Below are 27093 nucleotides of genomic sequence, written 5' to 3' on the forward strand. Positions count from 1 at the left end.
CCTGCTTACAAGCAAAAACTCAAACAGGAAATACCAGTGACGTGTCCAATACGGAAGTGATCCGGTGAAGCGGATGCTAAGCTACAGGACTGTTCCGCTAGCACAGACTGGAATATGTTCCGGGATTCATCCGATAGCATTAAGGAATTTACTACATCAGTCACCAGCTTCATTAATAAGTGCATCGATGATGTCGTCCCCACAGTGACCATACATATATATCCCAATCAGAAGCCATGAATTACAGGAAACAACCACACTGAGCCAGCCACAGCTGCCTAGTGACGTAAGCCTACTCTCACTTCAAGGCAAGCAGCACTGAATCATGCATGAGAGCACCAGCTGTTCCGGATGACTGTGTGATCACGCTCGCCATAGCTGGTGTGAGTAAGACCTTTAAACAGGTAAGACCTTTAAACATTCACAAGGCTGCATGGACAGACGGATTACCAGGATGCGTACTCATAGCATGTGCTGACCAGCTGGCAAGTATCCTATATGTCACCTATATGTTTCAAGCAGACCACCATAGTCCCTGTGCCCATAGTAACCTGTCCAAATGACTCATCTGTAGTCATGAAAGGCTTTGAAAGGTTGGTCATGGCTCACATCAACACCATTATCTCAGACACCATTATCTCAGACACCCTAAACCCACTCCAATTTGCATACCACCAACAGTTCCACACATAGCACAATCTCTATTGCACACTGTCCTTTCCCACTTAGACAAGAGGAACACCTATGTGAGAATGCTGCTCATTGACTACAACTCAGCTTTCAACATCATAGTGCCCTCCAAGCTCATTACTAAGATAAAGACCCTGGGACTGAACACCTCCCTCTGCAACTGGTTTCTGGACTTCCTGATGGGCTGCCGCCAGGTGGTGAGGGTGGGCAACAACACATCCCCCACGCTGACCCTCAACACAGGGGCCCCTCAGAGGTGCGTGCTTAGTCCCCTCCTGTTGTTCCTATTCACCTATGACTGAGTGACTGCGCACGACTCCAACACCATTATTAAGTTTGCTGACGGCACGCCGGTGGTAGGCCTGAACACAAACGGCAATGAGACTATAGGGAGAAGGTCAGAGACCTAGCAGTGTGGTTCCAGAACAACAACCTCTCCCTCAACATCAGCAAGACAAAGAAGCTGATTGAGAACAACAGGAATCAAAGGGCAGAGCACAGAGCACAGAGCACAGATCCCCATTCACACTTATCCCACCAGACATGCCACCAGGGGTGTTTTCACAGTCCCCAAATCCAGAGCAAATTCAAGAAAGCATACAGTATTATATATAGTCCTAATTGCATGGAACTTCCTTCCATCTCATATTGCTCAAATAAACAGCAAACCTGGTTTCAAAAAACAGATGAAGCAACACCTCGAGGCACAACGCCTCTCCCCTATTTGACCTAGATAGTTTGTGTGTATGCATTGATATGTAGGCTACATGTGCATTTACAAAAATGTTTTATGTAGTTCTGTCTTTGAGCTATTCTTGTCTGTTGATGTTCTGTATTATGTCATTCTGTATTGTGTTTCGTGTTTTGTGTGGACCCCAGGAAGAGTAGCTGCTGCTTTTGCAACAGATAATGGGGATCCTAATAAAATACCAAATACATTAACAGAGCTGTAGTGGAGCGGGTCAAGAGCTTCAAGTTTCTCTGTGTCCACATCACCAAGGATCTATCATGGTCCACACACACAGTCATGAAGAGGGCATGACAACGCCTCTTCCCCCTCAGGAGACTGAAAAGATTTGGCATGGGCCCCCAGATCCTCAAAATGTTATACAGCTGCACCATTAAGAGCATATTGACTGGCTGCATAACCTCTTGGTATGGCAGCTGCTTGGCATCTGACTGCAAGGCGCTACAGAGGCTAGTGCATACGGCCCAGTACATCACTGGGGCCAAGCTCCCTACAATCCAGGACCTCTATACCAGGCGATTTCAGACAAAGACCCAAAAAAGACTCCAGCCACCCAAGTCATAGAGTGTTCTCTCTGTTACTGCACAGCAAGCGGTACCGATAAACAAAGTCTGAAACCAACAGGGCCCTGATCATCTTCTACCCCCAAGCCATATGACTGCTAAATAGTTAGTTAAATATTTAACCAAAAAGCTACCTGGGCTACCTGCATTGACCTTTATTGCACGAACTTTGACTCATTACATACGCTGCTGCTACTGTTTATTATCTGTTACTTTAGTCCTAGTTATATGTACATATCTACCTCAATTACCTTGTACCCCTGCACAGGGACTTGAATCTGGTATCCTGTGTATGTAGCCAAGTTAACTTTACTCATTGTGTATTCATTATTACTTGCTCTACTTTTCTATTATTTCTCTATTTCCTTTCCCTCTGTATTGGGAAGGGAAGGGCCTTTTAGTAAGCATGGCATTGTTAGTCTACACCTGTTGTGTATGAAGCATGTGACAAATACAATTTTATTTGAGTAGGTTACAGCTATGCTTCGGAGGGGAAGGGGCTGATAGCCTACACATACACACCTGGAAAAGATTTTCAGCTGGCAGGCAGATGCTGGAAAAAGCTTCTGATTCACATAGGGAGGGCTTTGCATAGGCGCTTTGTTGCGTTTTTTGTGGGACTGGAAAAAAATGCCCGGAACATTAAAGAACGTTATTAACCGGTTCCCATGCTTTTAAATAACTGTTCTGTTCTGGAACTTTACAGATCACTTTTGTTCCCGGTTCTCGTTCTATTCCATGAAAATGTTTGTTATTTTCCGTTTTTGGGTTCTGTTCCCTGAACCACTTCCAACCCCTGGTTTTAACCGGGTTCTGGCTTACTATGGACCTCTGAGCTTTGTCTTGGAGATGATGATTATGAACCGCCATGACCTTGCCCCATATTAATCTCTGTGAGTATGATTGATTTCTCAGAATAAAATAGAATATACAGTGCCTTGCGAAAGTATTTGGCCCCTTGAACTTTGCGACCTTTTGCCACATTTCAGGCTTCAAACATAAAGATATAAAACTGTATTTTTTGTGAAGAATCAACAACAAGTGGGACACAATCATGAAGTGGAACGACATTTATTGGATATTTCAAACTTTTTTAACAAATCAAAAACTGAAAAATTGGGCGTGCAAAATTATTCAGCCCCCTTAAGTTAATACTTTGCAGCGCCACCTTTTGCTGCGATTACAGCTGTAAGTCGCTTGGGGTATGTCTCTATCAGTTTTGCACATCGAGAGACTGACATTTTTTCCCATTCCTCCTTGCAAAACAGCTCGAGCTCAGTGAGGTTGGATGGAGAGCATTTGTGAACAGCAGTTTTCAGTTCTTTCCACAGATTCTCGATTGGATTCAGGTCTGGACTTTGACTTGGCCATTCTAACACCTGGATATGTTTATTTTTGAACCATTCCATTGTAGATTTTGCTTTATGTTTTGGATCATTGTCTTGTTGGAAGACAAATCTCCGTCCCAGTCTCAGGTCTTTTGCAGACTCCATCAGGTTTTCTTCCAGAATGGTCCTGTATTTGGCTCCATCCATCTTCCCATCAATTTTAACCATCTTCCCTGTCCCTGCTGAAGAAAAGCAGGCCCAAACCATGATGCTGCCACCACCATGTTTGACAGTGGGTATGGTGTGTTCAGGGTGATGAGCTGTGTTGCTTTTACGCCAAACATAACGTTTTGCACTGTTGCCAAAAAGTTCAATTTTGGTTTCATCTGACCAGAGCACCTTCTTCCACATGTTTGGTGTGTCTCCCAGGTGGCTTGTGGCAAACTTTAAACAACACTTTTTTGGATATCTTTAAGAAATGGCTTTCTTCTTGCCACTCTTTCATAAAGGCCAGATTTGTGCAATATACGACTGATTGTTGTCCTATGGACAGAGTCTCCCACCTCAGCTGTAGATCTCTGCAGTTCATCCAGAGTGATCATGGGCCTCTTGGCTGCATCTCTGATCAGTCTTCTCCTTGTGTGAGCTGAAAGTTTAGAGGGGCAGCCAGGTCTTGGTAGATTTGCAGTGGTCTGATACTCCTTCCATTTCAATATTATCGCTTGCACAGTGCTCCTTGGTATGTTTAAAGCTTGGGAAATCTTTTTGTATCCAAATCCGGCTTTAAACGTCTTCACAACAGTATCTCGGACCTGCCTGGTGTGTTCCTTGTTCTTCATGATGCTCTCTGCGCTTTTAACGGACCTCTGAGACTATCACAGTGCAGGTGCATTTATACGGAGACTTGATTACACACAGGTGGATTGTATTTATCATCATTAGTCATTTAGGTCAACATTGGATCATTCAGAAATCCTCACTGAACTTCTGGAGAGAGTTTGCTGCACTGAAAGTAAAGGGGCTGAATAATTTTGCACGCCCAATTTTTCAGTTTTTGATTTGTTAAAAAAGTTTGAAATATCCAATAAATGTTGTTCCACTTCATGATTGTGTCCCACTTACTGTTGATTCTTCACAAAAAAATACAGTTTTATATCTTTATGTTTGAAGCCTGAAATGTGGCAAAAGGTTGCAAAGTTCAAGGGTGCCGAATACTTTCGCAAGGCACTGTATACTGAAGAAAAATACAAACGCAACATGCAACAATTTAAACTATTTTATTAAGTTACAGTTCCTATAAGGAAATCAGTCAATTGAAATAAATAAATTAGGCCCTAATCTATGTATTTCACGACTGGGCGCCAGCCATGGGTGGGCCTGGGAGGGCATAGGCCCACCCACTTGTGAGCCAGGCCAGCCAATCAGAATGAGTATTTCTTTCCCACAAAAGGGCTTTATTGCAGACAGAAATACTCCTCAGTTTCATCAGTTGTCAAAGAGGCTGGTCTCAGACCAGGCTCAGTGGACCCTACAGTCAGGCTCCTATTAAACTTTTGATCACGCGGCCATGTTCCGGGTTGCCACTGAAAATAACATTGACTTATACACTGACACGATGAGAGGAGGACACCATCAGTCCCAGAGGTTAAGGAAGATAGGGGGTAGTTAATGGTCTTTCATGGCCTTTCTATCACTCATCTGTGATTTGATGCGTGGGCTCACCCTTCCTGTGTAGGGGTAAACTGATAGGTCCATCAGGGCATCCTATCTCTGTCTGAGGCCACTCAGGAGACCTACTGCAGTCCACTGACCATCCATTATCCCCTCTCCTGTTTATGACTACTGGGCTCCATGGCTCCATAGCCCTGTTCATCCACATCAACATATTGGTAATATGATGCCCAGGAGCAGGACAAATCCACACAGGAAAGCATGGGAAGTGATGGATATGGAGGAGGCCCTGAGCTGCTTTGAACTCATTCTTAATGCCCACATTTCTCCGAAGCTGCATGGTTCTGATCGGTGGTCTAACTTGTCACTATCTAAAAGATTAAAGCTTTCTTCACAGAGTTTTTTTTGGCCATTTGAAAGACCTTATTGTTTAGATAGAGTAGAATAATATGTGCTTTTGAGTCCACCTTAGCTGCGTTAAATCAGCACCTTCCTGGGGCTTTTCTCTTAACTCCGCCCCACTTCCCCAAAGCGTACCACTCAGGGCTCCACTCAGGCCCCAGCCCAGCACTGGCATCCTGGGGAGGGACCCAAGGCAGCTGGGCCAGATCACTGGAGACCCGGGGTGGTCATCTTTAATGTTTCCTCAAACGCAGAGCAGTTGACATACAGAGAGAACAGGCTTAACCCCATGGTACGGAGGAGCTGGAGGCTCCCTGGCTGAAACAGAGGGAGCGGAGGAGTACACAACGAAAAAATACCTAAGGGATAGAAAGAAAGAGAACAAGAGAAAGAAAGAAAGAAAGACAAACAGGAAAATAGAGAAATAACAGGATTGAGATGATAAGGATTTGTTGGTCAGACAGCAGCAGGCTTAATTGAAGCGAGAGAGTAAGTTGTCAGAGATTTGACACACACCTGTCTGTAATGACGTTAGGTACTAATAGTGATGGACGGGCTTCAGCCATGCTGTTTGAGCACCTCAGACTGCTTCTGTCAGGGGGCTGATGTGATGACACTCTGCACCTCACTCCCATGCTGTTCTACACAGCTTCAAACCTCTGTGTGGAGAGCTATGAGTGTGAGTGAGTGAGTGAGTGAGTGAGTGAGTGAGTGAGTGAGTGAGTGAGTGTGAGAGTGAGTGTGTTTGTGGTTGGTTGGTTCTTCTATCCTTTATCCTTGTGTGGACCTACAATCCCCCAAAGTCCCCACAAAGATAGTGAAAAATTTAAACTCTCTCTCGTGGGGACATTTCCCACATCCCCATGAGGACAAAGGCCATTTTAAGTTTAGGGGTTTGGGTTACAGTTAGTGTCATGGTTAGAGTTAGGGTAAGGGGCGAGTGATTGGTTTAGATTTAGAAGTTAGGTTTAGGGTTAGGGTTACGTGTTAAGTGTAGGGTTAGGGAAAATAGGATTTAACGGAAATTAATTGTAGGTCCCCACGAGGATAGAAGAACATAACGTGTGTGTTATAATGGGACAGTGCATATTGCATCAGTATAGGGTGTTAATAGAGACGAGTGATGTATGTAAGTGAGTAAGCCTGTTAATCTACACTGGCCTTCTAGAGTGTGTGTGGGGTTTGCACCCTCAGCATACAGATCCTTGGCTCTACATGGTTGTCCTCCACTCCCAGCTGTGCTGCTGAGCCGCCTGGGTCCTTTGCTAAGTCTAAAGCTGCAGTTGGGTGTTGTTTTCATGGAGAGGAAATTAGTGAGATGTCTTTCAGTAGTTACAGTAGCTTGGCCTATATCCTCTCACATAGCACAGGCCCCTGTGTAATTCTCCCTCTGTCTCTCTCTCTCTCCCTCTTCAATGACCCCATGCACCAGAGCCCAGAGCCCCAACACTGCCTACTGTGTTCCCCCCGTGACCCCCTCCTCCGACCCCCACACACAGACCAGCCTGTCCGAACAACCCCTAGAGCTATTTTAAGCCTGGGCCAAACAAAACAGAGCCCATGTCTTAGCTAGCAGACTTCCCGGACTCTCTGGGGTCCGTTGGGTTCAATGGGCCAGATGCGAGGAACCACAAATTGTGGGCTATTTTGAGGGGAAATATCTCCTCTTAAGATGATAGTCCGATGGATCATAGACTTGTACAAAACATGCCATTCTCCACTATGGGTGATGATGAGAGAGGTTCACAGAAGAAAAGAGAGAGAGAGAGATCAATAGCCCTACCTCCTGCTGATAGATGAGTGTGAGAGACCGTAGACCATTGATGATGGGTCTGATCTCCCTGTGGCTAACACTGATGAGCTTTGGGACAGTAGACCTCCAGGGAAACGTCACTTCAATCTACAAGCTTTTCACTCATATACAGTTTAGCTGTTGCAGCTATTATTACAACCCACTTGTATTAAATATTGTACATGTGCATGTACAAATGATAGCTCTATTACAGAGTACTGTACGGTACAGGGGGTCGTACAAGGGGTTCAGCCAGCCAAGAATAATTATCAGAACTGATAATGGCTATTAATAATGTCAGAATTTTGGTCCATCTCATGACCCCCTAGCCCTTCTGGAGTTACAGGCCCACGTCACTTCCATAAACACGGTTGGGACAGATATAGGGCCTCACTATTTCAAGCCTCACCATCAATTCACTTAATGTCACTGCAACAATTCCCTCTGATGACATAAAAGGCAGAACACTTCAGTGAGACAGAGTAACACAGAGTTACACTTGGTATGGTTACATAAGACAGAAGGTTGCTTAAGGGGGAGGTTGGACAGGACTCAAATGTGTGGTCGAATCACATCATGGACAACTTTAGCATTTTAGCTAATTAGCAACTTTGCAACTACTTAGCATGTTGGCTAACCCTTAACCCCTAACCTTAACCTAGCTAACGCTAGCTACAACAAATTGTAATTCATAACATATTGTACAAATTGCAATTCGTAATATATGATATGAATTGCAATTTGTAATATATCATACAAATTGTAATTCATAACTTACCATACGAAATGGATGATGGACATCCACATATTAATATATACCATACGCAACGTAACCTATCATACTAAATGCAGGGAGACATATTTGTATTTACTATGTTACCTCTATTCCTGAGTCCAGGTTGAAAAACACAAGCTAATGGAATGTGAATTCATGCTAACTCAAATACACTGATATTTACAGATGAGATCTCACACATTTATTTGAATGCAAGGGCACAGTCACACACACAGTCACACACACAGTCACACACACACAGTCACACACACACACACAATAACGAATCACAAACACACTTAGCATCACTCTCCAGCTCCAGAAAGTCGTCACATGGAGTGGGGTGTCTGGCAGACGTCTTCACTTACTATAATGAAAACAGTCATATATCTACACAGCATGTCTTGGTTGGGACAATAAAACCAACTAGCACCCACTGACAAGGCTATTTAAAGCTTTGACTCAGACATATGGGCCAGGCAGCACAGAGCATAGAAAAACACAAAAAGAAAGTAAAAGTTCTCTCTATCCCACATCAGAGAAACAATCCACATGGATCAGTTAATACACGATAGATTGTGAAAAAACAAAACATGTTAAGCACTCCCACAGTCCACAGAGGACACATTCATCACATCCAAATACCCAGGCTAAAGTAAGGGATCAAGGATAAAGCCTCCTTTTAAAAGGAGCAACTGATGATTCATTTAAATTACCATCGGATAAGCCTGTTAGCCCAAAACAAAGCTTTTAAGAGTAAGATTACAGGGGACGAATCACAGACTTTTCCTTTCACTAAAGTACAGAAGTAATTACAGGAAGTACAGCGCATGCCATTCAGATTACCTGGGTTTAAAACATGCAATACACTGATTATGTTGTAATGTGAATGCTACTGTGTGAACAGGTGACACAATGCCTGTCTGTCTGTCTGTCACTCACCTTGGCCCCGATGACGGAGCTCTTCTGGTAAAAGCAGCACAGGGCTGCAGTTAAGGTCCTCAGAACATTGCATCTCTCCGACATCTCTCACCCCTCTCACAGTAAAAGCCACTCCAAAAAAACTGTCTCAAAAACTACAGAGATTCTCAGTTAGCATTCACTTCTGTTGCACTAGGAGTGTGAACATGGTAGCAGCTCACTCTGTGGCTCTCTCTCTCTAGTCTCTCTCTTTTTCAGTCGAAGCAGTTCTGTTCTCTGTGCGCTACACAGTGAACACACCACACCATGCTGCTTCACTCAGTCCCGGAGCTCCATGTATGGAGCTTTGGAATCCCCATGTGATTTTGCTCTCCCGCAAATTAAATCTTAGCCAGCTGGGAGGGAACTACCTTTACCTCTACTGCCTCTGGCTCTACTAAGACTAACCCCCAGCAACCCCCTCTCACCACTGGCTGAGTTTAGAGAAGATAGAGAGAGGGGGGTAGAAAGAGAGAGAGAGAGAGAGAGAGAGAGAGAGAGAGAGAGAGAGAGAGAGAGAGAGAGAGAGATGGGGAGGGGGAAGGTCAAAAGCGAGAGAGAGAGAAAGAGGAGAGAGAGAGAGAGAGAGAGAGAGAGATGGGGTGGGGGAAGGTCAAAAGCGAGAGAGAGAAAGAGGGAGAGAGAGAGAGAGAGCAAGAGATGGGGAAGGTCAAAAGCGAGAGCGAGAAAGAGGGAAAGAAAGGGAGAGATAGTGAGAAGATGGGGAAGGTCTACCAAAGTGCTGCTCTGATGAGCACACCATCAGAGAGAGGAAAGAATATTGGGAGAGAGATAGAGTGAGAAGCTGCTGTGTGTTTTTCTGAATGCCCCTACCCCTACCAACAGTGCTGCTCTGATGAACACACCATCAGAGAGAGGAGGTAAAAATATCGAGAGAGAGAGAGAGAGTGAAAGAGAGAAGCTGCTGTGTGTTTTTCTGAAGCCCCCTACCCCTACCAACAGTGCTGCTCTGATGAACACACCATCAGAGAGAGGAGGTAAAAATATCGAGAGAGAGAGAGAGTGAAAGAGAGAAGCTGCTGTGTGTTTTTCTGAAGCCCCCTACCCCTACCAACAGTGCTGCTCTGATGAACACACCATCAGAGAGAGGGGGTAAAAAGATCGAGAGAGAGTGAAAGAGAGAAGCTGCTCTGTGTTTTTCTGAAGCCCCCTACCCCTACCAACAGTGCTGCTCTGATTAACACACTATCACCACACACATTCTATGAGCCTCTTCTGCTCTTTTAACATACTGGTGTTTTAAACTGTGGAGGTATTTTGGTTTGTTTTAAATTAAAATATGCATCTGTTCTGTTCATCTCAGAAAAATAGGAAACCCTCTACAAAGGAAGACAGATGTGTGTAATGCAACAAAATCCAGGTCAAATAGGTGAAAATATCTGCAGTTGAGAATAAAAGTGATATAAAACTAAGCTTTAAATCAGTCAGGTCGGACATAACCTGTGTTGTTGAAGAGACAAATAAGGAAATAATCTGGTTTCTGAAGGCTCTATTCAATCAGATCTGTTTTATCCTCCACATAGAAGTTGTTTCGCGGTGTCTGAGGTGGAACTGCTTTAGAGCTGTCAAATCCACAAGCGGCTCCTGGTATTGCACCTAAAGCGGACACATTAAGTCACATTAAGAGAAATCCCATGCGGCCTTCTTTACAAGTTTGAACCCTGGAATGTGAGATGTAATCTACACCTTGATTAGGCTGATCGAAATCCTCATTATTTCGTTCAATGATTTCAAATTTGAGCGTCATTATTTCTATAAAGCCTAAACTTTCCTGTTCTGAACTTCTAACGCAAATGGGACTGTTGTGGCTTCGTGACAATGATCAAGAGCATCTGCTCACAGTTTTGACAGCTCCGATGCAGTTACACCTCTCACACCGCCAAAACATAAACTATGTAGGTGTGGGCTATCGCTGGTTAACGCTTGATCTGATTAAATCTAAGCATTAGTCTGTATTTGTCTCTCAGAACAACCATTGAGAAGAATGTAGAGCATTCAGATGTGGACCGAGGAGGGGAACAGGAGAGATGAGTGGCAGGATAACTATTCACTGGGGTCAGAGCTGTATCTCTCTGTGTCTCTTAATGCTAAGGCCACTTAACTTCAGTCAGCACTCCAGGGTGTGAAGAGAAGGTTGGAGTTTAACAGAGCATGACCAAAATATATGTCTTCATTCAAAGCAATGCCACTTCGCATGCACTTTTATCCACGTTTCTTACAGTGCAGTGCATGCACCATTTTACATCATTTTCACACAGTGTACATCACGTGATGTATGTGTGATCCCTGAAGGGATTGAACCCATGACCTTGGCGTTGCTAACACTCTTAACAACGGAGCCACACACGACCACTTTTTGTCCGTCTCCCCAGTAATGCCAACAGAGTGGAATACCAAGCACTCCAACAACTACAGGAATTTCCATGCCCATTTCATTAGCATCATGTTGGGCTCTCAGCTGTTCCGGGAATGTTTGGTTGGATGGATGATGATGGGCTGTTTAGCTCTTTCTCTTGGTCCTCCAATACCATGACATCAGCAGACATCCTATTGTGTGTGTAAAATCCTCCTTAATTCACTTGTCAGTTGAAATACTGTAACTTCAAGGAAACTTACGACCCGTTACAGGAAGGTGGAAAAAAGCCATGTTAGAAATCTGCTTTACTTCAGCAAATACAGCCTCACAGGACTGGCTTGCTTCAGCCCTATGAATCAGAGATACGATTAAACTATAGGAGGGAGAGAGAGAACTGGCTGACTAACGATGCAGAATGAATGTCTGCAATGCACAGCTCAGCTATTTGCAGGTGCTTTCTTAAAAAGGGGAGCAATCTGCACTTATAAACTGGCCAATCTTAAACTATGCAAAGTGAATAATCTGTTAAGTGGGCCTCTCTGGCTGTATTTAGACAGGCAGCCCAATTCTGATATTTTTTCTCAAAAAAAAATACAATATGCAAAGCATATTGGCAAGTCTTTTAATTCAACTCTTGAAAAAAATAGGATAACAACAGATTAGCAAGAGATTTACTAGTATTATCAGTGGATGTTCATGTCTGTTCAGCTGTTCGGCTGCATAAATGATACTGTAGTTCTTAAGTCAAACCACTAGAGAGTGGCATTTCTCTTCCGTGTGGTAGAGTAGATTGTGGACTATGACCCTGCTGAAGGGCATACCGCAGTTCTAACTCGTCTAGGAAACAGGAACAATGAATACTGTAGGAACAACAGGGAGAGATGAAGGACAACTGAGGTAGAGAAGATAACTGTCCTGAGGGGGTCACTGGTACCTGTACTGCATATTCTAGCCACACCTTGTACATTATGTATGAGTGGGGCTTGGAGAGTTGGGTGAGATGAGCAACTCGTAATCTGCAGCAATTTTCTGAACGACCTCATCCTACAGATGAAAGGTCCAGAGAAGCTATCCTCTGTCCTGTTCCTATTTAGAAGTATTGTCATAAATCCAAACGTATAATGTCTCTGTAGTTCTGGCAATTTTTGTATCTCTCTAACCCAGCTCTCACCCTGCCTGCCACAAATAGAGTGTATTTATTTCTGTGTGTGTATTTCTGTGTGTGTATTTCTGCGGGCTATGCTGTGCTGTGCTATGCTGTGCTGTGCTGTGCTGTGCTATGCTGTGCTGTGCTATGCTGTGCTGTGATGTGCAGGCCACATGGAAGGCCAAAGGGTCTTCATCTGGTGTTAAGCGAGGGCTGCAGATCTCTCATGGGGCATAGAGAGCCATTGTTCCCTTTAAAGCTCTTTCATGAGCGGTTAGCTACCACTGGGCAAAAACCAGTTGCATCAACATTGTTTCCACGTCATTTCAACCCCTAAATTCAATCTGATGACGTTGAATCAACTTGGAAAATTGATGGGATTTTTTAAAAAGTCCTCAACCAATGGGATTTCTTTCTTTTTTTTCACCAAACTTTTAACCAGACACTCCACTAGGCCTGATGTTCTCCATCCTGTCTTTGTTGTCCTCCTGTTCCTCCTCTCTCTTCTTCTTTCTCCTCTTTCGCTCTTGTGCTGTCTCTTTCCATTCTTCTCTCTCTATCTCACTCTCTATCAGTCTCTCTTCTACACTCTAGTGTTTCACTGAGGAGTCTACTGGAGTAGCAGGTGTCTCTCATCCTGGTCTCTATCCTCATCTGCCACCATGTTGTCTTTGCGACTGTATCACTCTGACAGTTAGTCTCACTCTAATCAATGTGAGGCTCATTACATAACCATGATTTAAAACCCTTTTCTCATAAACACCACATACTCCCAGAGGGAGAAGTTGGGCTCCACCCAGAAAAAGAGGGTATTTTAGGCGTTGAGTCCTTCTTGAACAATTTCCCCTCTCCCGCCTTCTAGATTGGCTTTGAAGATTGTAGCCATGTCAAATCAGAGGCCAAACAACAAGACTTTCACACGCAACAGTTTCCACCCACACTGTGGCTACATTCAGTCATTCTCAGACCAGCCCTGGTTTATCTGTTTCCTCTCCAGTACACCCATCTAAACCACTATCCCAGTGGTTGGTTGCAGTAGGATTGTGGCCATTGGGCATTTGTAACGGATGTGAAATGGCTAGCTAGTTAGCGGTGTTCGCGCTAAATAGCGTTTCAATCGGTGACGTCACTTGCTCTGAGACCTTGAAGTAGTAGTTCCCCTTGCTCTGCAAGGGCCGCGGCTTTTGTGGAGCGATGGGTAACGACGCTTCGTGGGTGACTGTTGTTGATGTGTGCAGAGGGTCCCTGGTTTGCGCCCGGGTATGGGCGAGGGGACGGTCTAAAGTTATACTGTTACACATTACTCTGACCAGCTTCCTGTTCACACACAGGCCCCCTACCCACAGGAAAGGACTTTAGCACATCAGCCTTTGATGTTTCCTGTTCATGTGTGGCAAACATTCATTGCTTCTTCAATAGCATATTAATTGAAGGCCTGGCTGAGTGGAAAAACAAACCCACCTGGATGGGCTGTGTTGACGGGCTGTGTGAAGCTTACAGTAACAGTGGATACAGTATCATGGGTGTTATGTAAGGCCTGGGTCAGACAGTACAGTTCAGCAGTGAAGGTCCCACACACAGCAGATTAATCTCCCATCAAAACAATTGGAGAGGTGCTTCAATCTGCTGTAGCCCTGCCATCCTCCGGGCTTTCCCATATGGAAATCCTCCTGCACTGTGACTACCCAGTATAGCACAGTGGGATGAGGCAGTGTGAGGCGGGCTGTGCTGCGTCAGGCCTCTCTAGTGTTGGTTAAACACCACTCTACACTATCTACCATCCTGAATCTGGTGAAACTCACCTCAGAGTTTGTGTGTGCATGCAGACGTGTGTTTGTGTGTGTGCGTATAGCTAGGTTCATTGTGGAGAGGATAAAGGGCACAGATGACTCTTGCCTAAGAATGAGGCCCTGCATGATCTCAGTTGCACTCTCATCTGTCTAATCCTCTGAGGTGAGCTGAGGTGAGGACAGGGCTCTGATGTCACAGCGTTTGTGATGTTTCCTCATATAACACTGTCTGACCTGGTATCAACAACAACTCATCAAGCTGAGTCAGACAAGGCAGGTGGTCTCTCCAACATTACAATTAGTAATGAGGGAAGATGTAGTCCATGCAGTTGCAGCGAGAGAAAACGTTTGTGTGCACGAACAGCCGAAAAAACGTTTACGAAGACCAAAACTAACAAAAACGTCACAAAATGTTGTCATAATATATGCACAAACCGTTCCGAACTGTTTCGGCTGGGAAGCAGGCGGACGCCTTAAACATGAATAAATGATTGGAGATGGAAGTGAGATAATTCACATTTGAAAGCAGGAGAGGGTACGTGACAATCGAGTGACAGTCTGAACTGTGTGTTTCTTTTTTTCCCCTCATTCTAAGGCATATTGAGCCAGTGCCCTGAGGGGTGGTTAGGACTACCTACTATCCTAGTGAGATAGTGAAGTACAGTGCCTTGCAAAAGTATTCACCCCCCTTGGCATTTTTCCTATTTTGTTGAATTCCAACCTGTAATTTAAATGGCTTTTTGGGGGGGATTTCATGTAATGGACATACACAAAATAGTCCAAATTGGTGAAGTGAAATGTAAAAAATAACTTGTTTAAATTCTAGATGTTTTTAAACAGAAAAGTGGTGTGTGTATATGTATTCACCCCTTTGCTATGAAGCCCCTAAATAAGATCTGGTGCAACCAATTACCTTCAGAAGTCACATAATTAGTTAAATAAATCCACCTGTGTGCAATCTAAGGGTCACATGATCTGTCACATGATCTCAGTATATATACACCTGTTCTGAAAGGCCCCAGAGTCTGCAACACCACTAAGCAAGGGGCATCACCATGCAAGTGGCACCATGAAGACCAAGGAGCTCTCCAAACAGGTCAGGGACAAAGTTGTGGAGAAGTACAGATCAGGGTTGGGTTATAAAAAAATATCTGAAACTTTGAACATCCCACGGAGCACCATTAAATCCATTATTTAAAAAATGAAAAGAATATGACACCACAACAAACCTGCCAAGAGAGGTCCGCCCACCAAAATTCACAGACCAGGCTACGAGGGCATTAATCAGAGAGGCAACAAAGAGACCAAAGATAACCCTGAAGGAGCTGCAAAGCTCTACAGCGGAGATTGGAGTATCTGCCAAAAGGCATGTGGGAGACTACCCAAACAAATGGAAGGAGGTACTCTGGTCAGATGAGACAAAAATGTTGCTTTTTGGCCATCAATGAAAACGCTATGTCTGGTGCAAACCCAAAACCTCTAATCACCCAGAGAACACCATCCCCACAGTGAAGCATGGTGGTGGCAGCATCATGCTGTGGGTAGGTTTTTCATCAGCAGGGACTGGGAAACTAGTCAGAATTGAAGAAATGATGGATGGTGCTAAATACAGGGAAATTCTTGAGGGTAACCTGTTTCAGTCTTCCAGAGATTTGAGACTGGGACGGAGGTTCACCTTCCAGCAGGACAATGACCCTAAGCAAACTGCTAAAACAATACTCAAGTGGTTTTAAGGGGAAATGTTTAAATGTATTGGAATGGTCTAGTCGAAGCCCAGACCTCAATCCAATTGAGAATCTGTGGTATGACTTAAAGATTGCTGTACACCATCGGAACCCATCCAACTTGAAGGAGCTGAGGCAGTTTTGCCTTGAAGAATGGGCAAAAATCCCAATGGATAGATATGCCAAGCTTATAGAGTCATACACCAAGATACTTGCAACTGTATTTGCTGCAAAAGGTGGCTCTACAAAGTATTGACTTTGGGGGGTGAATAGTTATGCACTCTCAAGTTTTCTGTTTTTTTTCATATTTATGTTTGTTTCACAATTAAAACATATTTTGCATCTTCAAAGTGGCAGGCATGTTGTGTAAATCAAATGATACAACCCCCCCCCAAAATCTATTTTAATTCCAGGTTATAAGGCAACAAAATAGGAAAAATGCCAATGGGGGTGAATACTTTCGCAAGCCACTGTAGCGGAGTGGTGGTTAGGGCTACTTACTACCCTAGTGAGATAGTGAAGTAGCAGAGTGGTGGTTAGGACTACCTACTACCCTAGTGAGATAGTGAAGTAGCAGAGTGATGGTTAGGACTACCTACTACCCTAGTGAGATAGTGAAGTAGCAGAGTGGTGGTTAGGACTACCTGCTACCCTAGTGAGATAGTGAAGTAGCAGAGTGGTGGTTAGGACTACCTACTACCCTAGTGAGATAGTGAAGTAGCAGAGTGGTGGTTAGGACTCCCTACTACCCTAGTGAGATAGTGAAGTAGCAGAGTGGTGGTTAGGACTACTTACTACCCTAGTGAGATAGTGAAGTAGCAGAGTGATGGTTAGGACTACCTACTACCCTAGTGAGATAGTGAAGTAGCAGAGTGGTGGTTAGGACTACTTACTACCCTAGTGAGATAGTGAAGTAGCAGAGTGGTGGTTAGGACTACCTACTACCCTAGTGAGATAGTGAAGTAGCAGAGTGGTGGTTAGGACTACCTACTACCCTAGTGAGATAGTGAAGTAGCAGAGTGATGGTTAGGACTACCTACTACCCTAGTGAGATAGTGAAGTAGCAGAGTGGTGGTTAGGACTACCTACTACCCTAGTGAGATAGTGAAGTAGCAGAGTGTTGGTTAGGACTACCTACTACCCTAGTGAGATAGTGAAGTAGCAGAGTGGTGGTTAGGACTACCTACTACCCTAGTGAGATAGTGAAGTAGCAGTGGTGATTAGGACTACCTGCTACCCTAGTGAGATAGTGAAGTAGCTGTGTGTTGATGACAGGCTGCCATGGCTTCTGAGGAGAGAGCTGTTTTAGTTTGCTCTCCTGAACTGCATGTGAGGAACCACTGGGTTTGCTTTTCACACTGGCCTGAGAGCATCCTATTCCGTGAGGCAAGCAGGCCAGGGAAAGAGCGACAGACTGAGAAAGTGGGTGAAGGAAAAAGTGAAGGAGTGGGTGAATGAGCATGTGTGAGAGAGATGGCAGGTGTGTGAGAGTGATGGTGGTGTGGTATCAGAACACACAGGCCTCAGTCATCACTCAAGCCCAATCACAGTGTACAGGGACACAGGTGAAGGTAATGGGAAATATGATTTGTTTGATGCATTGCTATACTTCTGAGAATAAGTGCCTCGTAGCCTGAAGAAAAATTGGATTAGTGTATTAGACAGAGGACATTTCCTCCCCTCACTCATCCTTTTCCTTATGAGGCTTTTTGATAGCCTCCAGCCTTAGAGAGAGTAGAATGATTTGTGTACACATCAACCTTACGTAAAGAGGAAGTATAGGTAGAGACATCAGTTAATCAGCTATTAAACGTGTACCATACATCAACTATTTAGAGCACTAGATCTCTAAAAAGTCTACCTGGAGGAAATTGAACATTATTCCACATCATTTACATCTAAGAGCGACTCCTTTCTACCTCAAGTGGTATCTGCAACTTTTTAACCAAAGAGACGTTAGTCCCCTGAAGACGTTACTCAGCCCTTTAAATGCAGATGGGTTACAGTGTGGCTCCTTCTGACACGAAACATACAAATCTAGTGAGTCACAGTCTCCTGTTTGCCTACTGTTGTCCAGTGGCGTTGGGATAATAGTTCAGGGCTCATGAGGACTACGTCTGGATATTCACCCCGTTTCAAACAAACCCACCCCTCTCTCTGCAATTAAGTGGGTATACAAGACTATATCTACACAGGAAACCAAGCTTGTAGAGGACACTGTCGCACAGCTAAACTTTATGAACCGAAATGAGATGAAACATTGTAGTCAAAGGAATAGTCATCAGACCTTCTAAAAGTCAAACACAGGAACACCCACACATACAGTAAACACATCATGTACTCTCATGTCTTCTCCATGTGTATATATTTACTGTCTATTAATCTATCTTTCGTCCTATATCCTTTAAAATACCGGAGAAAAATAAACTGAGAGACTCCATATCCTCTATGTCAGATCAACATCATGTGTCAATGCTCCGTGAGAGAGGTCCCTGGAAGCTACTAACATTCCTGCCCTATTTCACTGACCTCACAGTTACAAAACAAGCCTAATCTAGGAATTAGTGTTATAGCAATTAGTGTTATATCAAATTCCAAAAGCTGAACTACAGAAGCTTACAGTATTTACTACAGTTTACTGACACTCAAAGGAAATAGAAATGTAAACCTGTAAGACTGGACTGGTCTTGCCTGTCCTGACTCAAACACAATTCAGATTAGCGATAATTGAACCAACCCTCAATCTTTCTGACCTCTTCTCAATCAGAAATAACAAAACACTAGTGATGCCTGTTGGGCCCTGTGTCTCAAGCAGCAGTGGAATAGGTAAGTGGGTTGAGTGGGTTCCTACCTTGACGTACTCCAGGGTGGGGTCCATACTGCTGCTGGGGTCCCTGGGGAACAGAGACAGAGTTCTGTTGAGTGAACACATTCCTAATGGCAGCTTCTGGTCCCCTCCACTCCCTCCCTGTGCTGTGATGCGTCTGCTTCTGCTATCCTGCCTGCTGACTGTGGGTCTACCTCCTCTCTGACAGGAGTGGCATGCTCAGACACTGCCTTCCCTCCTCTCCACCCCTCCACTGCACCCCCACTCTTTAGTCTACTCACCCAGCCCCCCACACAAGTCACAGCTACATGTGTCCCCTTTTTCTGACCCCACTGGCAAATTCACACCCCCACATCTGCCCTGTCTCTTACATCAGAGGGAAAAAAGGGGGTTTAAAATGCCATATCATTAGCAGGGCTAGTCCTCCCAAAATTCTCAGCATCACTTCAGATGTCAGAAATGCATTTTGAGAGGACATAACATCTTAAAGCTAAGATGAGTTCTTTTCAAATCCCTGAGGAAGTGTGGATGCATTCCCAGATCTCTGCGAAAAAATCTGTTTATTTTGAGTTCTGCCTCTGTCTCTCATCTCAAATGGGGTTTTTTTAGGGGGGGGGGTTAGAGAAGTTGAACCCAAGCCCTTGATGCAGGGGTCTTACAGTCAGACAAGGGGGGAGTAATTCCTTGAGACTTTCACCACTTTTCCCATAGGGATTGTAAAGGGAAAAAACACAAACATCTCTTTTAAGAGCCTTCGTGGAGTAGGAAACAAAAACACTGGAATTTCAAGTTGCCCCTTAATCCATTCAAAATGTTGAATAAGCGAGTTAGTATCTAAACCAAAGGATTTAGTGTAAAATTACAATCTAAAAATAACTCACCGAACTGCTGTGATGGCCCTTGGTCTTTTCTTTCCTCCCTACTTTCAGAGAAAGGCGGGAACACAGCAGGAAATACGGTTGAGAGTATAACAATCTGAAAAATACTTCCCAAGAAGTTCAGCACCGGCCACTAGCTCTTAAACAGATCTTTCTCCATTTAGCTGCTGTACGACCGCGTCTCATCTCCTCACTGAGAGGAGAGGTGAACTTTCTCTCCTCTGCCCATTCTTTCATGTCAGCCTATACAGTAACCTGGCTTCTCTTTCAGCAGGGTGAGTGACTGGTATGTCATGCCACCTCAGAGGAACATAACACAGGCAGGCTGCTGCGCTGGCTGGTTCACCTCTGAAGCCGCTCCATCCGCATCAGAATAAAGAGCTGGCCTTGTTATTCAACAACTACATCTACAGTGTTAGGTAACGTCACAATCAGTTCACAGTATGGTGGTGTTCCTATAGAATTGGACAGGACATTACAGGTTCCACCTGCTCCCATCAGACAGCCGAGACTAATAAAGAGAATAGATATCCCACCCATAGTGTTCATATTGGGTAGAGAACAGATATCCCACCCATACTGTTCATATTGGGTAGAGAACAAATATCCCACCCATATTGTTCATATTGGGTAGAGAACAGATATCCCACCCATACTGTTCATATTGGGTAGAGAACAGATATCCCACCCATACTGTTCATATTGGGTAGAGAACAGATATCCCACCCATACTGTTCATATTGGATAGAGAACAGATATCCCACCCATACTGTTCATATTGGGTAGAGAACAGAGGTGTTGGGAGACACATCATAGAGTTGGAGAGAGGACGAGTGAGAGGACAAGTGAGAGGACGAGTGAGGCCACAGGCCAGCCAAAGAGCCTCTCCTTTAGACCGGTTTAGTGTCAGCCAGACCACAGCTGCATTGTGTCCTGGTGAGGAAATGTACCCTGCTCAACCACTGACTTTCCCCAAACCTCAAGTTCAAATGGAGCTCAGTCAAGCCAAGGACAAGGACAGAGCAGGTCACACACAGACGACCTGGCTATAATTGGATTTCCGCACACAGCCTCCCCTTCTCTGACTCACTGACTGAGAGAGAGGGGCACTTGACATGCAACACTCCCTCAGTCAAAGGTTGTTCTGGATGCCTAAAGGCGTTCGCCTGCTTCCCAGCCGAAAGAGTTCGGAACAGTTTGTTCATATATTATGACAACATTTTGTGGCGTTTTTGTTCGCTTTGGATTACTGCAAGGTTTTTTTCGGCTGTTCAGGCACATAAAACATTTTCTCAAGGCAATCGGAAGTTGGTAGCCAAAGTCTGCACCTCCTCATCGGCGATTGGTCAACAGTAGGAATTTTTCAATTCCTCCTGTCATTCAACGAGAAACAACTTGTCCTCATGCACATTTTTTCACTTGAGACATACTGCACCAAACATCCTCGTCAGGACGATTTGGCAAAGACTTAAAAATGAATGACCGATTTCTTGAGTTATCTTAGATTAATTCTGACTATTTTGAGGACTGAGTATAGTGTCTCAAGAGAGACAATCAGTACTATTGCCACTTTTTTCAAGTTTTTCAAGCGAAGGTCTTTTAAGGGAGTATGCGAGCACACTAGTACGGTTCGCCTAGCCGGGTTCGGCAAGGACCAACCCAACCGAAGCCTGCGGAGGCACATCCACACTACTGACTCAAGGGGCAGTTTGACTCTATTGGAAAATCCCTCAACTTCTACATGTACTATATAGTACAGTGGATCAGTGCTCTGCTGTGCACAAAATAACTTATATAAATGCATACATATACTAATCTCTCCCAAACAGCATTGAGTGTCCATCTGGTCATGAAATAATGAATGCAGGGAAAAATGAAGAGAGGAGAGGGGGTGGTAATGAGTTGCTCTGGTTGAGTTCTCTTTCTCTCTTTTTATTTTACTGGGTAGCTACAGGTGTGTGTCCCATCAGACCGAACATATGCTCTCAGCCTGCTGCTGGCTGGCCTTATAAAAGCAGAACCAGCTGTGACTATACTGCCTTCTGCCTACTCCTTACTCCAACCCAGAGGAGAGGGAGAGAATGAGAGAATGAGGGAGGAGGGAGCAGATGAGAGAGAAAAAACAGGACACCCCTGGTCCAACACAAACAGGAGCTGCTAAAAGGAGCGCTGTTTATTTACCCACCAGATCAGCACTGAGGAGGAGAGGGAGCAACTTCTGCTCTGGCTGGACATTATGAACAGAACTAACACTAGGACAGGAATTATAGTGTTTACACTGTGATTGGCTCACACAATAGAAGCCTTCGAGTCCCACAGACAATCATTGACAATAATAGTGTACAGTAAAAATGATTGTTCCGTGGCTGTGCTTCTGATATGGGAATAGAATGTTTACTGTACCTAACCAACAGCTTTACAGTAACACAGCATGGCATTATTTGGAGATGCGACCAATGATCAAACAGCAATGTTATGTTGACATCCTTTTCTTAAGATTGGGTGAGTTCACAGCGTCCTTGGGAACATTGTGGCCGGACATCACGGCATCATTACTTATCTCTGCTGTGATACAGAGGACAGCCTGGGCATGGCGTAAACAAAGACTTTCTGTGAAAGACGTGGTGTGTGTGATGCCTATTCATCTACCTACCTGGTCATAACAACGTATGTACTGCAGCACCATGATTCCCAGTGGGATGTTTTGGTTTTTGATCAGAGTGGTTTAGAACTGACGTTGACAGACAGACGTCCAGAATACACTTCACCACTCTCTAGCCTTGGAGGAAACCATCCAGGCATCAGATCTGACCAGCAGCAGACCATTTCTCAGCAGAACAAACAGAGAGAATCAGTCACTCTAGATTCTGAGCTCACAGCCAGCTCCGTCTTTTATCATCCCTTTCATCTCCCATACAAGGCTGTAAATCTTCTCCCCATGTCAACCTGAGTCAACCGGAGTCCAACTCATAAAGTATTTGCAGGCACACCACAGCCAGAGCTGTCTGCCTCCCCCTGGGGCAGAGTGAGTGGGCCCTGGGTTATAGTGGCTATCTGGCTTAGGCACACACAAACACACACAACCACACAGATTGACTGAGGTTAGGGGTCACCTGAAGAATCACTCACTTTCTGGATCAATCCAGATAGCGTCATCGATACAGAGTAAACACTGATTAATTAGTGTGTGGTTAAAGGATGGAGCACTGTCTGGGTCAAGGGTCAACAGACAGTCAGGGAGACTAAAAAGTCAGCACAAAGAAACATAGGTTGGTTTAAAACATGTACAATATCCACAAAACAAGAATAAGCAAAGTAGTTCAATGAGTAGAAATGAAACAGTGTTCATTGATCAATGTAATCTGCATGAAAAGAGATGGACAGAGTGGCATATCCTCCCATCCTGAAGTTAATGACAGAGCCACAGGTAACTGCCAAAATAAAGGTAACACCAACATTAAGTGTCTTAATAGAGCAATGGGCTGCCACGAACCAGAACAGCTTCAATGCACCTTGGCATAGATTCTACAAATGTCTGGAACTCTATTGGAGGAATGCGACACCATTCTTCCATGAGAAATTCCATCATTGGTGTTTTGTTGATGGTGGTGGAAAACGCTGTATCAGGCGCTGCTCCAGAAACATCGTTTTCATTCTCATAAACCATTCAGTGACCACTTGTGCCCTGTGGATGGGGCATTGTCTTCCTATGGGGTCACAGTCATCGTAACCAAAATAATGGCCTGCCCAGCATTTTTATACATGACCCTAAGCATGATGGGATGTTAATTAGTTAATTAACCCAGAAATCACACCTATGTGGAAGCACCTGCTTTCAATATAGTTTATATCGCTCATTTACTCAAGTGTTTCCTTTATTTTGGTAGTTACACGTATATTTTCATAAGAGATGAGGACAAAGCCCTTTGACTAATCCTGAAATCTCCCTCATCAGTCAGCCATACCCAGCTCCCTGGCATAGCCAGGTAACCAACCATACAACCAGCGGCCTTCAGATAGACACAATGGGCCTGCAGTCCTGTCCTGTAGCAGGCAGCACAGTGCTGGCAGCCACACAGAATGGGTCCCTCAGAACTATAGCTGTCATAGTGTTCTGTTAGCCCTGATCCCTCACCATCTCCACACATCTATCTGCACATCAGCGTCTAGAGTTACAGCAGCAGCCAGAATCTGGTCTCTGGTCTCCGTGTGCTTAATGCACCTCAGGGCTCTCTTCAGAACCCCTCAAACCCTCCTCTCCATCCCTCTCTCACTATCTCTCTCCTTCCTTCCTTCCCTCCCTCCTTGCTTCCCTTTCTTTGATGAGCCAGACAACCCTCTTCCTCTGTTGCTCCTCCACACCTCCACTGTGTATCCCATACTGCCAGAATGAAGGTTGTGACTTATTTATTCTCCTTCCTTTTGTCTACTTTTCACCTTCACTAACCTCACCAGCTTTGTGGAGATTAAATACTAGACCTATATTAGATAACCTTCAAATGTCAAGGGATAGACACAGCCTTCTCAGTTATTAGTAACACCCACCTCGCACCCCAACCCCCTTCCTCCACCCAAGTCCAGACATATTATGTCTGCCTGCCCAAAGTGTGTCTAAAGAGGGGGAATGTGTTTCATTCTGTCCAGCACTGCACCGTTGCTCTGGTCTATAGTGACACATAAAACTCTGTCACACAGGATATAACTCACAGTCTGGGTTGTCTGGGCGCATATATCTCAACCATCTAGACACGCTTTGTTGTTGTGGCGGTTGGTATATATCACTCTAAACAGAGGGCTTACCTTCACTGCATCTCTCTGAGGTCTGTGTGTGTGTATACGTGTGAATGTGCTGTTGTGTCTTTATCCACAGTTTCCTGGCCTAATCACATGGATTGATGCTGAGGAACTTCTCGTCACTTCTTTGTGTTCTCTAAGATCAAGCAGGCCCTATCAGCAGTCTGACAGTGTTGTGTTTCAGTAGTGAGTGAGGTGTTAAGCCCCGCAAAGTGCTATGGGGAAGAGGAGGCCCTGACAAAGCAGCCCCAGCCCACAGATAACATCTATAGGGGGCCACAGTGAAGCTGCTCTGCAGTAACTCAACAGGGCCTGAGGGATACAGCCCCCTGCCCTGACAGACAGAGAGGTGGTAGCAGAGAGGCTAGTGCTAACATGTGCTGCTCACTGATTACATCTCAGCTGACCTGCTTACCATGGCTTGAGCTGGGACACTATTTCAGAGTGAAGTAGTCTCAGTTAGTCAGGGGGGTGGTAGCAGCTGAAAGTCTGCAAAGTACTCAAGGGGCTTTAAAGAGCGCACCCTAAGTGTCTTATTGGACAAAACATAAATATTTGTTTTAGATTTGGATTCTGTGAAATGAACAAAGGAAAAGCATAGTGCTGGAGCATAAAAGATGTGTGTGGCTGTACCTGTATGAGGTGTGGCCTTCCATCCCTGTATGGTAAGGCTGGTGTTCCTCGATGATGTTGTGGATGAGTGGCGAGGTGGGCAGGCGGGCTCGGGCCGGGTGGGGCAGAGTGCCCATGTGACTGTACATGTCCCAGGAGCGGGCAGGGCCCTGAACCGGGGCCCCTTTCTTCCTCCTAGGCAGAGTGCCGTGGATGGAGACACTGTGGTATCCGGCTGGGGGCAACTCCGGTACTGCAGGCCTGGAGCTCAGCAGGTCCATGGAGGAGGCCAGGGGACACTGCCTGCTGCCCACGCCCATGTGCATATTTCTTGGCAGACTGGCAAACTTCCCCTCTGCCATCATCCTCAGCTCTAAGAGGGAAGAAAGAGAGAGAGACATCAGATCAGACGACATGGCAGGAGGAGGAGTGGGAGGACTAGGGGTTATATAAGGCTGACAATATCACAGACATGGTGCCCGGTAAAGTAAACATGTGCTGCTGATGCACATCCTCACAAAGGACAAATGTGTGGAAACATATACGTGTACGTACAGTTCCTCTTAAGCTGCCCACCCGGTATACTATAGCACAGTGACAACTGCATTGGCACCGGATATGTTATGATAATGATGGAATATATACGTAAGTACAGTGAAATGAAGCCAGTGGCATAGAGACCATGCTTCATGTATCCCAGTCATAGTTCCAATGATGCTCCCTCCCTCTCCATAGCAGCAGCAAGGAGCAGGATGACATAACTGCAGGCTATCAGTGAACCACCAGCCAGTCTGACTCTGACCACAAGACAGCAGATAGAGACGTCTTGTTCCATGCCCTCTCCAAAAAACATGTTTACCTCAGCGTTCCACACCCAGTTTTTGGACCACTATGCCACTAATTGGGCAATGAAATCAAGACTCCTTTCTAAGCCGAATGGATTTTCTGCTCAGCTTTCTGCTTTCATCCTTTGCCCCCAGCCAGCCTTTTAGCATGCTAATGAGCAGAGAAACAAAACTCATGCCTTAGCAGAGAGAGAGGCTGACATCACTTGCTGTTGCTGCTGTTTCTTCACCTGCTCCTCACAGAGCAGCCACACAGCTTATGGATTATTCATAACCTGTTTTATTTCCTTAACTTGGCTTGGCATGTGAAGGGAAGTGAACTTGGTAAAACATTTATGGAAATCTTAGCGGTGCAGCCATCATTTATGATATTGGATTATCATAAGGGGTCAACTGAGGATAAAGCCTGCTGCCTTAATTAAAATGAAATCATGTGGTGATGAAAGACAAAGAAACACTTTGTCCTGGCACTTTGATAGAGTTTCTTACTCAGCAGTCTTTGTTTTACTCATGCATGGATGTAAACCTCTGTGTAGTAAGACATGGTGGTGGGTTGAGGGAGCAGCAGTCCTATAGAAACAGCCTCTTGGGGAGGACGGGGATAAGGAGAGGTAGAGAATCCACTGACCCAGACAACAGCTGAGTGTGAGCACGCACTGACCCCGTTAACCAGTTCTATTAAAGCTATTCAACAACAAACACACCGCCACCGAAACACACACACACACACACACACACACACACACACACAGGGCAGTGCTCATGTTGCTTTCAAAGCCTTTGTCCTCTTGGTGCTGTGTGAAATTTTATCTGAGCCAGGGCTGGTGTCAGTGTTTAGGTCTGGTATTAACTCTGTGAAATGTCTCTAACTGAGAGGGGGCGATTTAAGGCCCTGCTTCACGTCCCTAAAATGGTTGATCCACCCCACAGTAATTGCAGTGCAACCAGATATCATCTTCTTCAAGGAGATGCTTTGCTGTTGGATCAGTGCCAGGAGGGCAGCAGCAGGGAGGACTGTACTATAGCAGTATGGGTCTAGAGAGTCTGGTGGGAATTTCCCAACATCATGGGTGCTACTGACTGATGGGAGAGTACCATAATCTGCCTTGTGATGACAGCACACTTCAAAATACACAGACACTCACTCTGATTCTGCAAATTCAATGAAGA

General features: G+C 44.9%; 1 protein-coding gene across 2 annotated transcripts in view; it reads right to left on the reverse strand.

Moving 5' to 3' along the window:
• Positions 1–27093, reverse strand: part of LOC135512885 (breast cancer anti-estrogen resistance protein 3 homolog) — a 61360-nt gene that overhangs the window by 25427 nt on the left and 8840 nt on the right. The window contains exons 2-3 of one of the 2 annotated variants that reach the window (XM_064935362.1): positions 25100–25451; positions 18819–18861 (exon numbers count right to left, since the gene is read on the reverse strand). In XM_064935362.1, the coding sequence (XP_064791434.1) occupies positions 18819–18861; positions 25100–25443 (387 nt within the window). In that variant the 5' untranslated portion in view covers positions 25444–25451. Of the gene's footprint in view, positions 1–8911; positions 9319–18818; positions 18862–25099; positions 25452–27093 lie in introns of those variants that run through there. The other variant, XM_064935363.1, reaches the window with a different exon arrangement.

The sequence above is a fragment of the Oncorhynchus masou genome, chromosome 24 (assembly GCF_036934945.1).
Source record: "Oncorhynchus masou masou isolate Uvic2021 chromosome 24, UVic_Omas_1.1, whole genome shotgun sequence".
Classification (NCBI taxonomy): domain Eukaryota; kingdom Metazoa; phylum Chordata; class Actinopteri; order Salmoniformes; family Salmonidae; genus Oncorhynchus; species Oncorhynchus masou.